Source organism: Corythoichthys intestinalis, chromosome 1 (genome assembly GCF_030265065.1).
Source record: "Corythoichthys intestinalis isolate RoL2023-P3 chromosome 1, ASM3026506v1, whole genome shotgun sequence".
NCBI lineage: Eukaryota > Metazoa > Chordata > Actinopteri > Syngnathiformes > Syngnathidae > Corythoichthys > Corythoichthys intestinalis.
In genome coordinates this window covers 34,927,358-34,942,412 of record NC_080395.1, presented here as the reverse complement: position 1 = coordinate 34,942,412, position 15,055 = coordinate 34,927,358, and the positions used below count along the sequence as shown (strand labels likewise).

Genomic DNA, 15,055 nt, shown 5'->3' with positions numbered 1-15,055 from the left:
ACCTGTGTTTCTACCAAAAAGTTCTATTTTGGTTTCATCTGACCATAACACATTCTCCCAGTCCTCTTTTGGATCATCCAAATGCTCTCTAGCGAACCGCAAACGGGCCTGGACGCGTACTTTCTTTAGCAGAGGGACACGTCTGCCAGTGCATGATTTGAGTCCTTGGCGGCGCATTGTGTTACTGATAGTAGCCTTTGTTACTGTGGTCCCAGCTCTCTGTAGGTCATTCACTAGGTCCCCCCGTGTGGTTCTGGGATTTTTGCTCACCGTTCTTGTTATCATTTTGATGCCACGGGGTGAGATCTTGCATGGAGCCCCAGATCGAGGGAGATAATTAGTGGTCTTGTACGTCTTCCATTTTCTAATAATTGCTCCCACAGTTGATTTCTTTACACCAAGCGTTTTACCTTTTGCAGATTCACTCTTCCCAGCCTGGTGCAGGTCTACAATTTTGTCTCTGGTGTCCTTCGACAGCTCTTTGGTCTTGGCCATAGTGGAGTTTGGAGTGTGACTGACTGAGGTTGTGGACAGGTGTCTTTTATACCGATAATGAGTTAAAACGGGTGCCATTAATACAGGTAACGAGTGGAGCCTCGTTAGACCTCGTTAGAAGAAGTTAGACCTTTGACAGCCAGAAATGTTGCTTGTTTGTAGGTGACCAAATACTTATTTTCCACTCTAATTTGGAAATAAAGTCTTTAAAAATCAAACAATGTGATTTTCTGTTTTTTTCTACATTCTGTCTCTCATGGTTGAGGTTTACCCATGTTGACAATTACAGGCCTCTCTAATCTTTTCAATTAGGAGAACTTTCACAATTGGTAGTTGACTAAATACTTATTTGCCCCACTGTAAATGGTAAATGGTGTTATACTTATATAGCGCTTTTCCACCTTATGAGTATAAGGCTTTTATAAAAATCGTTAATAATCGGAAAGTTGATTTTTGTGTTTTATTTTCAGGCTGTAATGCTCTGCCCTAAATGTAATAAGAGTAGACAGCTAAGTGGCAATGGTGCTTGTGAGAGATTGAGAGGGCCTCTGATTGGCCCATTAGGTAGAACCGAAGCGGAACCTTTATTTTCACAGCCTAGCTGGCATCATTATTGCTGGTGATACTTATAGCTCATACTATCCACACACACCTTATGAACATACGTGATGCCAGGAATGAAAATGCAACCAGCAGGCCGCCTAAGACTGAGGATGTGGCTGGAGGAGCAGATCGAGTCTGGAAAGTACCCGGGAGTCTGCTGGCTTGACAAGGTACATCATGTTCATTAAAAGTAGATATGTATTATAGGAATAAATTATATATAATTTTTTAACCCAGTATAATGGATATCATTTGAATGTGCAGTTTTACCAAAAACAGTGACAAATCGTGATACAGTATTGTGCAAAATTATAGTTTTGTTATTTCAGTCCTTTTGACATTGTAAAATTGTAAAAAATAAGACATTTTATGTCAGGAAAAGTGTAATATCACACAAATTAGAATAATTCAATAAAATGCGTAATGTATTGAATGCATTTACAAGAAAAAGTCAAAATATTACTAAAATAAGTATGAAATGAGAAAAATTTTGTATCATAAAATCTTAACATTATGTGGAAAAATTTCATGTTTCAGTGCCATTGACAGCGATCGATTTCCAAACCATTTGGACTGAGAGGGGTTCAAATGGACTGAATGTTGATTGCAGTCAATGTCTGTCAAAGAGTGAAAAGACTACAGTGATGACACACATATACAGTGCTGCTCAAAAGTTTGTGAACCCCCTCAACATTTTGGAATTTTCTATTATTTCTACCTGATTTCCTAATCAATCAATTCAGTAGTTTTTTTTTGTTTTTTTAACAGTTGTGTTGTCGAGACTAAATTAAAAAGAGTTTTCATCAACTGATGTAGGTGCAAAATTGAACTGTTTGGTCACAACCAAAACCGCCATGTCTGGCGAAAAGTCAACACTGCATACCACCAAAAGAACCTTCTCCCAACAGTGAAGCATGGAGGTGGGAATGTCAAGATCTGGGCTTGCTTTTCATCCTCAGGACCTGGACAACTCCACATAGTCCAGGGAATCATGAATTCTGAGGAATATTGTCAAATCCTAGAACATAACCTGACGCCATCTGTTTTGAAGTTAAAGCTTGGCAGAAGGTGGATCATGCAACATGATAATGATCCAAAGCATTCCAGCAATACAACCAAGGAATGGCTGAAAAAGAAGAAGATTCGTGTTTTGGACTGGCCCAGTCAAAGTCCTGACCTAAATCCCATTGAAATGCTGTGGCGGGACCTGAAGCGAGCAGTTCATGCCAGACGCCCATCAAACCTCTCTCAACTGACTGCGTTCTGCAAGGAAGAATGGGCAAAAATCCCCCAAAGTAGATGTGAGAGGCTGATTAGTCACTACAGAAACCGTTTGGTTGAGGTAATCTCTGCAAAAGGAGGCGCAATATCCTATTAACTGAAGGGGTTCACATACTTTTGCACACATGATATCTGAGTTTTTCTTAAATCAACCACTTTTGTTAAATAAAGAATGACAATATAACTATTTCTTTTGTTTCAGTCCATTATTTGGAATGTCAGTATTGTGGATTTGGGTATAACTTAACATTTAATAAGGTTATTTTAGTTTTTTTTACAAAAAATCTGACCATCGCTGTGGGGTTCACAAACTTTCGAGCAGCACTGTATCTCCTAATATTAGGAGAATACTCTCATAATTCTAGTACAAGAAAATCATAAAATTACCTAATCTCATCAAGGAAAAAAAGTTATGAATGACAAAAATAAAATGTCACAAAAGACAAAGTGGGTTCGATGTATACATTATAAAGAAGCGGTACTAGTACAAATGATTTTTCTGATTGTATAATACTGTATATTAGGGCTGCATTTTAATAAAGACAAAGAACTTATGCTGTATGCCATTTCAAAACAAAGGAATATCAGACTGCATTTTGTAATACCACTGTTTGATAACAATACGATATACTCGCCTTTTCCTTGTATTCATGACTATAGTCAGAGAGGGTTTTCCAAATCCCATGGAAACACGCAGGTCGTCACGGATGGAGTTTGGACCAAGATGCTATACTCTTCAGGAACTGGGCCATGCACACTGGTAAAGCACACAACTTTTGTCATGTATATTCTTCTTTAACACAAATGTAACCATAAAAAAAGCTGAAAGGATACATCAATATGAAGAGATTACACTGCTTAAATACTCATTTTTACAAACATATGAACAGTGCTAGTCTAAAGTTGTGAAGAATTGGTATAGAGGAAATAGATCCTCCATCACGCTTTGCTAGTTTGAATCACTAATGGCAGTTTACTTAAGCTTTGGTGGCTCTTGATGTGAAGGCGATCAAATTGCACTGTGAACTCCACAAGCCTTTACGGCCCAAACATTATGAAACATGCACAATTTTACATAAGCCGCTTGTTCCTGTGAAAGGCAAGGCAAGGCAAGGCAAATTTATTTATATAGCACAATTCAACACAAGGCAATTCAAAGTGCTTTACATCACATGAAGATCATAAAAATCACATTTAAATCAATACAACGTAAAAACCAAGACAAAAGATTGCATTTAATTACAAATAGAATAAAAATAAATAAAAATAAAACAGAAATAAAACAAAAACTACTACTACTAATAATAATTGAAATCAGCAATTGAGATAAGCAGAAGAGGAATAGAAAGCAGGTAGATTGAAATATATAGCCAGTTATGGATATGCAGAGCTAAACAAAAGCGTTTTTAGCCCTGATTTAAAAGAGCTAACAGTTTGAGCATACTTCAGACGTTCAGGTAACTTGTTCTAGAGGTGAGGAGCATAATAACTAAATGCTGCCTCACCCTGCTTTGTTCTTGTTCTTGGAACATGCAGAAGACCGGTTCCAGACGACCTTAGGGGTCTAGATGTCTCATAGGAATCTAACAAGTCAAGCATGTATTTTGGTCCAAGGCCATTAAGTGTTTTGTAGACGAGCAGTAGTATTTTATAGTCTATCCTTTGACTCACTGGAAGCCAGTGTAGCGATCTCAAAACCGGTGTAATGTGGTCCAGCTTCCTTGTATTTGTGAGGACTCTGGTTGCAGCATTCTGTACTAGCTGCAGCTTCCTGACTGATTTTTTATCAAGACCTGTAAATATACCGTTGCAATAGTCCAATCTGCTGAAAATGAATGCATGCATAAGTTTTTCCATGTCTTGTTGAGTCAGAAGCCCCTTAATTCTGGTTATATTTTTTAGGTGGTAATAAGCGGATTTAGTGACGGACTTTAGATGGCTATCAAATTTTAGGTCTGAATCAATAATTACACCAAGGTTTCTGACTTGATTTGTAGCTGTAAGTGACATTGTGCTAAGTTGCCTGCTTATCTTTGACCTTTCCTTTTTTGGCCCAAAAATGATCACCTCCGTCTTCTCCACATTTAACTGGAGAAAATTCTGGCACATCCATTCATTGATTTGATGAATGCATTTACTCAGGGAGACTAAGGGACTATAATCATGTGGGGACACAGAAATGTACAGTTGTGTGTCATCTGCATAGACGTGATAGGAGATGTCATACTGTTCCATTATCTGAGCTAACGGAAGCATATAGATGTTAAATAAGAGTGGTCCAAGAATTGACCCTTGAGGGACTCCACACGTGAATTTGGTTCGTTCTGACTGATAGTTTCCGATTGACACAAAGAAATCCCTATCATGTAGATAGGATGTGAACCACTGAAGAATAGTGTCAGTAAACCCTACCCACTGTTCCAATCTGCTGAGTATCATGTTGTGATCAACCGTGTCGAATGCGGCGCTGAGATCCAATAGTAACAGAACAGATGATTTGCCTGCATCGGTATACCGACGAATATCATTTAGGACTTTGATAAGCACGGTCTCGGTGCTGTGTTGTGGCCGAAATCCAGACTGAAATGAGTTAAAAAGATTGTTTTGCATCATAAAAGTCTGGATCTGTTCGAACACAACCCTTTCGATAATTTTCCCCAGGAATGTCAGATTTGTTATTGGCCTGTAAGCCAATAACAAAGAACAATTCTTAATTACATTATTGTAACATAAAAGTACTTATGGCTGTGTAACATTTTGGGCTCCTCTACATCATAAGCGGATTTTAAGGGGGGGCCAGGCCCCTCCTGGTGGCTGAAAAGTGTCATTACATGAAAATGACTTTCCTATATATATATAAAAGTTGTAAAGCAATAAAACTGCAATAAAAATTAATGAAATGAACAAAATACATTTTTATAATGGTCAAAATAATTTTTCGCACAGATCATGTGACTAGCACCTTAGATGGTCATTTGCTTTGCATATAATTAAAAAAAAAAAAAAAAAAATAGGGGAGGGCAATTTTATTTATCAAATTATTTTTTTCTTTGATTGAAATTATTATTTTTTGATTGAAGCAACTTTTTGGGGGGATTGAATGATTTAGACCCAAATGTCCTACCCATAATATGGCCCGAAAACAAAAAGGATTGCTTCAATCATAGAAAACTTTTTCAATGAAAAATTAAGTGTTCAAATGCAAATTTTTTAATGTCAAATATTTTTTCGCATTCAAAAACGTTTTCTACGATTGAAATCTTTTTTTTTTTTTTTTTGATTGAAGTGATTTTTCTTTTGGAAAATATATATTTTTTTGAAGCAACTTATTTTTTGATTGAATAATAAAGACAAAAACATCCTTGCCAAAATGTGGCCCAAACACAACTTAACATTACTTCAATCGAAAAAGTTGCTTCAATCAAAGAACTTGACTCCAATAAAAAAAAAAAAGAACAAATTAAATCAAGGAAAAATAGCTTTCACGTGCATTATTTTGAGTTTCAAATTTATTTTGCATTTTTTTGATTGCAACAACTTTTTTTTTTTTTTTTAATTGTAGCAACTTTTTTTTGATTGAATAATAAAGACACAAATCTACCTCCATATGGCTCCGACCAGCAGATACAATTTTTGACTGGGGTAACTACATTGGAACGACACCGGCGGGACTACCATATTCAATGGATGACGATCTTGGCTTAAAGTATTGCCTAAGCAGCCTGATTTAGAATTCCCCTCAAGAATGATCGTAATCAAAAAACGCTCCTTGTCAACCTATTATTAAAAATATTCTTGTAAGTTAATTTTATTGCTGACACTGCATTTCGGGGTCATCAACATGTTGTGCCCCCCTGCCCCAAAAGTCAAACTCCGCCTAAGCTCTACATGTATGTCAATTTTATATATATATATATATATATATATATATATATATATATATATATATATAAATGACATTGTTGAACATACATTTTGCTTGATCAAATTTAGAAAAAAAAATGCAATATTAATTTAACAAATATGAAATTACTTTTGATATCAGTGATTGGTTGACAAAATTAACTCATTGTTGGATGACTCCTGTCAATGACAGCCACTGAGTTATAGACTAAAATGTGTGTTGCCCAAGGGCCTTACTTTTCCCACAATTGGCATCATGGGCGCTGGAAGTCACTCACTGCAAGGGGTGCAGAGGATCTTATTTTGTTTTTCCCATCCAAAAACAGCCGTTTTGGTCCAAATTTGTTATGCTCTCGCTTTTTCTCTATAAGAGGCGTGCGCAATGACAGTACACATGCATGCTGGATAGTTTACGTACTACAACTAGGCTACAACAAAGACAGTGTTCTATTTCACCTAGTGTGTGTTGCAGTTTTTGTATTGGAAACATAAGCGCCTGTGTATTATATTGCAAATATTCGCAGCTAGATGGCGCAAAGACACACAAACACATTTGAGAACTAAAAGGTCCAATAAACCTCAATTTAACACCCACTTTTCACTAGTCATGTGCTGGTATGAGATTCCGACGGTATGATAACCTTGAGCAAAAATATCACGGTCTCACGGTATTGCAATTATAGCTCTAAAATGTGTTACTTTGAGATATCTGGGTTAGAAAAAAATTATTAAAACTTTTTCATTGAACAGGATTTTTATTTTTCAAACCATATTGGCAAATTGAAACACAAGTATAATGTTAAAATAAATTTAAAAAATAACTGAAATATTCTAAATAAAATTAAAATAAAAGAAGTCCTTTAGGTGAGCGTAAACCCACAGCCACAGCTCAACATTATTACCATCAGAACAAAACAAAAATAATTTATTTTCCATAAAAAGCAAATGTGTATGACTTGTATCATGTTTAAATCATACACTCTCTTTCTCAACACAGTTGCCAGTGAGAAAAAAATACCACGTTTTACCACTGCTAGACACACTAAACATTCTGGAGTTAACTCTCGTAGCTGGTGGGAAACGTTCATGACAGTGTTTACGAACCTTTAATTTTGTATAAATGCGAAATTATATTGGAGGTATTGTTTCCTCGGCAGCCACCAACCGCAGACATGTTTTACTTGTCGGTTCACCCTGCGCGTCTAAGCCCCGGCCACCTGTAACTTTTCTCTCGCCGGAGTATTCCCATACCAGCGATTTCGTTTTCTTTGATGGGGGAAAAAGTTTAGGAGTTTCACCTCCGCCAGCCATCGTGTAGCACAGCTGACTCACTGACACTGAGCAAAAACCGGTGGGGGAGGGTCAAGCCTTGCAGATGCAAGCGAGGGATTTGCCCTGCATTTTTGGGACATAAAAAATAGCTAATACCGTAGGGACGGTATGTTGGAAAATTTTGGCGGATTTGAAACCATGACGTTTTCATACCACGGTATACCTTGAAACCGGCACATGTCTACTTTTCAAAACACTCAAATCGCACCCGAATATCCAACAATGGTCTGCACGCCGGCAGCTCAACAGCAACAACAAAAAATAATATGACTACAACACAAACTATTTGAAGTTCTCCATGGTTTAAATCTGCAGCTAACTTTTCCTCGCTGGGCACGATTGTAACCTATCATAATCAGCTTCATTTTCGACTTTAAATTGAATTTTAGAAAATTCCGCTGTTTTTGTGAAGAAAAAAATCGCTAATTCATTTTTGCGCCATTTTAACGCCTGCTCTGTCAACAGTTAACTTTTCCGTTCCAGTAGTGCCTTATCCAACGTGACCTGGTAGCAAACAAGGGTCAGGTGGTGTCCATTATATTAACAGAAAAAAAAAAAAAAAAAAAACATATACGTATATTCCAACATATGTATTTAATACCCAAAGTTAAATACTCTTTTTTGTTTCAATGTTTTATTGATTCATTTATTTTTAACGCACACAAAATCTACCAACCCCCCCCCCCCAACACCCGGGGGTGCTGCAGCACCCTCAGCACCCCACTTCCTGCACCAGTGATTGGCATACCCAAAGTTGAGCCTAAAAACAACTGTTGAACTTTAGGTCGGTACCATCCAGGCCAACAAAAAGCAGACCCGAAGACTTGGAAGGCTAACTTCCGCTGCGCCCTCAACTCCCTCCCAGACGTACGCGAACTGCGCGAGCGCAGCAACAAGAGAGGCAGCAACGCCTACAGAGTCTACAAGATGCTACCTGCCATGCGCCCGCGCAACAGAGGTGACCGCCACAAACACACGATTAAAGCATTAGCTGTTCGTTACTCAATACGTGATGTAACCATAGCTGAAGCAATAATGCCCAAAATGTTACAAATGAACCCAACATTTTAAAACCACTACACAAATAAATAAAAGTTTACTTTTTAAAATGCAATTAGACAAAAATAGTTTTAGCTACTTCAGTATAGTATAATATAGTAAAGTTTATAAGCCTGGTGGGCCGCCAGGGTTTGCTTGCCACCCCCCGTTTGTTAGAATTGTATGACCATTTTGACTTTTTGATTTTTTTCAAAAACATGGTGGGCTGCCAGTGGCTTTTTAAACCACCAGGCTTTGCACGGTTTCTTGGAGACATTGGGAAGATTACAAAAACGGTAGACAAATGAGATAGGTAAATAGCAAAAATCAATTTTAAAAAAAAAAAAAAAAGAATAAATAATAGCGAACAACTTGGGGAATTTTTTGTTTTTTGTTAAGATTTTTATGTTGATTAAAATAAGCATGCTGACGCCCCCCCCCCCCCCCCGCTTATCTAATTACTATGTCGTTAATATTTGCCCACAATCACAATACCATAGCCATATTCTTTGTAAAAACAGATGTGCTAAACAAAAAAACATTGCAGTCATGCCTGTTTTTTTTCATGTATCATTTTATGACAATATGTTAAGTACACTTTTAGTACCGTCATTTTCGGAGTATAGACCGCTACTTTTTTCTTAATTTAGAATCTTGTGGTTTATAGTCCAGTATGGCTTATTTGTTGATGTTTTGGGAGGGTTAAACGGTAACACTTTATTTGACAGCAGTGTCATAAGACTGTCAAAAGACAGTCATGACATGACACTATCATGGGCATTACTGAATGCTTATAACAGATGTCATTAAGTGTCATCTCACTTTTTAATGGATGTAAAAGATCCGAGCTGGATATAAATGGAGTTAGTGACATAATTTGCCGAATTACACTAAATGACTCCTGTTATAAGCATTTATTAAAGCTCATGACAGTGTCATGTCATAACTGTGATTGTCTAATGAGTCTTATGGCGCCACTGTCAAATAAAGTGTTATCAAATACCATAACTAGCAATTAATGAAACAACTGGAACAGTAACTGAAGAAATGATTAGCAAAGAACATGAATTTTGACAGCTATTTACATCTGTAGCGTTGCAATGCATGCTAGGAGGCATGTTTGACAACAACAGTGTTGACAGCAGGTGGGTGGCAGCAGAGGTTGGCTATGGGAGCAGTGATGGCCAAATGAAGCTTCTTTGCAGCCAATTGGTTCAAAGCTTCATTGCTGTTTATTTGGTCTTATCACAGTCTTATGACGCCGCTGTCAAATAAAGTGTTACCGATTAATATCTTTTGGTGTAAATATCTCATAATAAATTGAGGAAAGCTGCGGCTTATGGTCCAGTACGGCTTATCTATGAACAAATGACGTTGTTTAGGTGTCAAATTTGGTGGGTGGCGGCTCATAGTCAGTTGCACCTTATAGTGCGAAAATTACGGTAGAAAGAAAAAGTGACATCACCTTTTGATTTAGAACCCCAAAATTTGTTTAAAACAGATGTCAGATCTAGCTCAATGAATATTGTGTCACCCAGTATTTTTATTACAGTATGTCAGCAATTGTTGTCGTGACTAACAAACTTTCATTAGTGCTTATTCTCTCCTTGTAGGACTCCGGATGCTGAGTCAGCGCTTCAAAAAGCGTCAGAGATTTGGAGCACACGCACCATTGAACACCACACACCAACCATGGCAACCTCCAAGCGTCGCTTCATCTGCAGAAGATGCATCGCTTAGCGTTTCTATCCAGGGTGACCAGTTCATTTGCACAAGCAGTTATTGTTGATGTTGGAAAATGACACTTTTTTGTCATTGTGTAGACATGTCATGGGAGCCCATAGTGCAGGAGGATGGAACTGAGGTAACATCCTCTGAACTTTCCAGTTTTCTTAGCAACACGAGGGTCTAAATATGACAAATATACTTGGCGGAAAACACAGACAAGACTGAAAAAGCAGTTTCTGCTCTTGCACCCCTCTTTAAAATAAACTGCTGTATTTTAAGCCAAAACAACTGTTGTGCTTGATAGATCAACAGGTCTAGATACTGCCATAGCAGATTCAAGGCGCATTAAGCCCCCGAACTATTTTTAATTTGTCCGTTTTACCCTGAAATCCACCGTTTAAAGACGTCGCGCAACCGCTTTTGTTTCAACCCAGCCATAAAATGAAGGTAATTATATTTATTGTTCAAAATTTCTGTCGTTTTTAGCTTAGAATCATTAATTGATCTCATATTTCGTTAAAAAAAAAGTTGAAAAAATAATTAATTCACATATTTTAAACTTTTAGAACAAATGTCACAATGAAAAAAATGGCGTCTGTAAAAATGTCACGGATATCTACCTCATAATTATCGCTAAATTGTATTTTTTTTGTTACTGTCGCATTTTCTCCGATATGTTAGATGATAATCGATTCAAACAAAGAAAAAAAAATACAAAAAATGTTTAAAAGGGTAAATATATGAAAATCTCAACCACTCCTTGATGTCTGCGATTTCTGTATCGCGACCCTTGTTATATGACCATGTTTCACCCATAAAATCCCCCCAAAATCCAGCTGTGGTCATTCACAGCTGTGTCTTGACACTCAGTGATACATGGAGTTTTTGGATCGAAACAAGGTAAGTACGCGGTAATATCTCATTAAAGTCGTGGCGTCTATAATTCTCTTCTCGCGTGCTCTCACCCCCTGATAGGGTTTTGCGGTTTAAAAGACTTTTTTTTTTTTTTTTTTAAATACTCTCCTGTTCAAAATTTTTCTTCGCCCAGAAAATTGAGATTTTAAGCTTTCCAATGATGTATCACACCTGCATATCGGAAAATTTTGAAAGTTGTCTAAATTGGGGGTCTCAGAGTGGAACTTCAAGTCACTTGAGTGTTTTCCGCCATATATTTTTTATTCTGGATTGTGGTTATCCACAAATAACTTTACATTAAAACTTTGTGTTTTTCAGCAGCTGATGGATCATTCCAGTAACACTGCTGAGTCGTGCAACCTCACTTGTGCTCAAAGAGGATGGAAGTCTTACCCTATGTGGGACAACTGGCACTGTAGGGACACACTTAAAACATGCTTGTGACCTAGCAGGGATTTTACAATTTCACCAAAATGTTGGACAGTCCGTCGTAATATTTCCATTTTGCAAATCATAAGATGTAATGAAAAAAAAAAAAACTAAAAAAATAAAACGTTTTTAGAATTATATTGAAATAACTTTACAAGAAGTTGAAATATAATGTGAAAATACTAAAAAAAAAAAAAAGACTTCACACTCCAGATTTCAGAGGTGCTTTACGATGTCTCTCTTTTTGTGAAACAATAAAAAAAATATGTACAATCAAGAACACTGCTGCAAATAACAAAAAGAACCTGTCTGCATATGTAAAGACAATTGGCTTGCATAAAACAGTGCTAAATTCGAAGGGTAAAACACAGTCTTTATCAAACAAGCAACCTAAATATACAAAGTGTACTTCTTATTTTGACATCAAAATACTTACAGACGTTGCTTAAATAAACACAAACGCCACACAAGTCGTGAGAGTGGCACTGTACTCTGAAGAATAAGCACAATGACTTTTGAGCAACTTCCCGTTTTCCTGAAGCAAGAAACAAAACGACCACTAGATGGGGCGCTTTACCAATCGGTAAAGACAGAACTGACTACAGTAAAATAAGCATAACAATGACACTTGTGAGGATATGCGGCTAGGAAAATGAATGTTTTTAAATTGTGATGTAACACGTAAAAGCCAGAACTTTAAGTGATGGAATATAACATGAAAAAATTTGACACTACAGTAAAATTACAGTAATTTTCAGACTATAAATTGCACCTACTAAATTTTACAAGATTTTTTCCCCCCCAAACACATAAAAGCCGCAGGTGTCCACAATTTACTACGAGATATTTACACCATAAGACATGCATCATGCTCTTGCAAATATCCATAAATAAGACACCCTGGACTAAAAGCCGCAGGCTTCAAAGCAAGAGCGTAGGTTTGGTCTCAACAGTGGTAGGGACGATATAAGAGCACAACCTGCATGCACACTGTTTGCTGGGGACGGGACGTTAACAAAACCAAACAGATTATTGAACAGGGTTCAGGGCTACATTTCTCACAAACATGAACCTAATTAATTGATAGGCTAAATGATCAATGCAAAATAAATCTGTATTGACATACTTTCGTGTGTTTTGGTTTAGGTGATACAATGTTTGATTCAAACCTTTGTTTTCAAAAACATACTAAAGAAACATTTTAAAGTGCAAGTCCCTCTATTAAAAAATCAGGAACTATCCAAGAATAAAGATCAGAAGCCACCGCACTGCATTACTATAATGCAAATAATGCAAACAATGATCCAAATGAGAGACAGCTTGCTTGACTTCATTGTTCCTTGTGGAGGCCGGCCTGACCTTAGTAGTTTTGCAGGTTAGCAAGTTCACACAGTTTAATAATATGCCAAGTTTGATGCAGGTCAGACTTCCGTGAGCAAAATTTGTGGTGTTTCCCCCACCTCCACAACATTGACATGTTTTTACATTACCTAAAAAACTTCTAACATCCCTCCTCTTCGAGGGGGGCGGAAGAGGCGGCATGCTGACGACATGAATCTGTCAGGGCTATGTGAGTGTGCATCTGTGTGGCGGGAGGGGCTGGGGGGACCCGGCACATTCAGTAAGTGAAAAGGAATAAACGTAAGTCTGAACATAATGAAAATTCACTTAATAATGGTAGGGTCTATTCTATACTTAAAACACATGTGAAGACTATCCAAATGACCTGTTATTGAGCTCATTATATCATGCAAATAAGGTTGCTTAAAAGTTTGTGAGGACAATTTGAGCATCCTGAAGTCTGTAGTGTTATGCAAACCTATGCCCTTGATTCGAAGTGCGTCAAAAAAAAGTAGCTGCTTACAGTCCGAAAATTACAGTATATTAAAGAGTTAGGAATTTTACATGAATAAAGTTGTAACATAACATGAAAATGGCCACAATTATACGACAAAGAAAAGTTAAATTGAAGGGTAAACATTTTCACGAGAATTCATTTGTTAAAAATAGAACAAGAATTTTATAAGAACAAAATCATGCGAGGAAAATTTTTTTTTACCAGTGCGGGGGCTGTATAAATGCAATATTTGTTTTGTTTGTATCATAGTTTTAGTTGAGAAACAATAAGGGCCAAAATTGCTTTCACGTAACACTTGTGTCTACTGTAGCCCTCAATCCAAACTGAGTTTTTATCTTCATAAAGGCTGAATTTCAGATACCGCGCTTGTATTGGATTCAATTGTCGCTTTTTTAATTTATGTGAAGCTAAATTACTGTTCAATATTATGTTCCCTTAGGTCCAGTTGATGACAGCCTCCTCTCCCTGCATATCGACAACAGCAATGAATTTTTGGGTGCGACAGACTGGTCCTTAAATCAGCAGACCTTTCCACAAGAGTGAATTAAAGACTAGGACTTGTATTTTTCTGAATTAGTATCACATACCTGACTCCATGTTTTCCTGCCACTATGGCTCTGAAATAAAAGATGAGACCCGATATCGTGTTCCAAGCCACGCATTAGCTCATGTAGCTTCTTCATGCTTAAGTGTTTCATGCTCACATCAACGACTACCTAAAGCACCAAAGAGAAAACTGGTCATTTAGCTGCATTGGTCAGGTTAAGGTGAGTGGGATTACACATTTTTTAAATGTACAATGGAAAAACATTTTTAATTCTATGGATGCCACTGACGGTGATAGACATCCAAGCTATTTGGACTTAAGACATTCTGGCAGCAAATTATCTTTTCATAATTTGAATTAGTATCACAAGTAGCTGTCCAAACCGTTTGAAGTGGCAGCGAAAGAACATTTGTATTTTGTTCATTCGCTGCAATCCACTTCAAATGGATTGGACGTCTAGCGCTGTCATTGGTAGCCAATAAGTTCAGAAGTCTTTGACCAAGCCATAATAGAATTACATCCCATACAAGTGAGTCTGCAGAAATGTAGTTTAAAAGCAAAATGTATATATATATATTTTTTTACAAAACAGTAACATCAGTACAGTATTACCTCATACCACACAGCTGGGTATTGGGAGCCAAAAGAAATGGGATCGGTGCAACACTACATACAACAAGGCAAGGCAAGGCAAGGAAAATTTATTTATATAGCACAATTCAACACAAGGCAATTCAAAGTGCTTTACATCACATGAAGACCATAAAAATCACATTTAAATCAACACAACGTAAAAACCAAGACAAATGAGATTTTTTGGTAAGAATAGCACAATCTGGAGGAACCTGATATTTTGGAGTGCCACAATATTCAGATTTATATACCCAGCTACCGTACATATACAGTATTAATGTTCTTCTTTAAAA

At 37.1% G+C, this 15,055-nt stretch overlaps 1 protein-coding gene across 2 annotated transcripts; it reads left to right on the top strand.

Annotated features, from left to right (window-relative positions):
- The first annotated feature begins 1,158 nt into the window (after positions 1-1,158).
- On the top strand, positions 1,159-14,352 carry LOC130926073 (interferon regulatory factor 2-like). Of its 2 annotated transcripts, none has more exons than XM_057851375.1 (7): positions 1,159-1,268; positions 3,040-3,139; positions 8,399-8,572; positions 10,266-10,406; positions 10,476-10,516; positions 11,617-11,710; positions 14,022-14,352. In XM_057851375.1, the coding sequence occupies exons 1-7, from the start codon at positions 1,164-1,166 to the stop codon at positions 14,123-14,125; spliced, it is 759 nt and encodes a 252-aa protein (XP_057707358.1). In that variant the 5' UTR covers positions 1,159-1,163; the 3' UTR covers positions 14,126-14,352. The 2 variants fall into 2 exon arrangements, with proteins under 2 accessions (XP_057707358.1, XP_057707357.1); XM_057851374.1 differs by having other exon boundaries at positions 11,614-11,710.
- Positions 14,353-15,055: the final 703 nt, after the last annotated feature.

Excerpts from the sequence above, each read along its gene's own strand:
- LOC130926073 (XM_057851374.1), top strand. The coding sequence starts at position 1,164 with ATGCCAGGAATGAAAATGCAACCAGCAGGCCGCCTAAGACTGAGGATG. Across the intron at positions 3,140-8,398 it reads GAACTGGGCCATGCACACTG|GTCGGTACCATCCAGGCCAA; the intron begins GTAAAGCACACA and ends GTTGAACTTTAG. Across the intron at positions 8,573-10,265 it reads CATGCGCCCGCGCAACAGAG|GACTCCGGATGCTGAGTCAG; the intron begins GTGACCGCCACA and ends CTCTCCTTGTAG.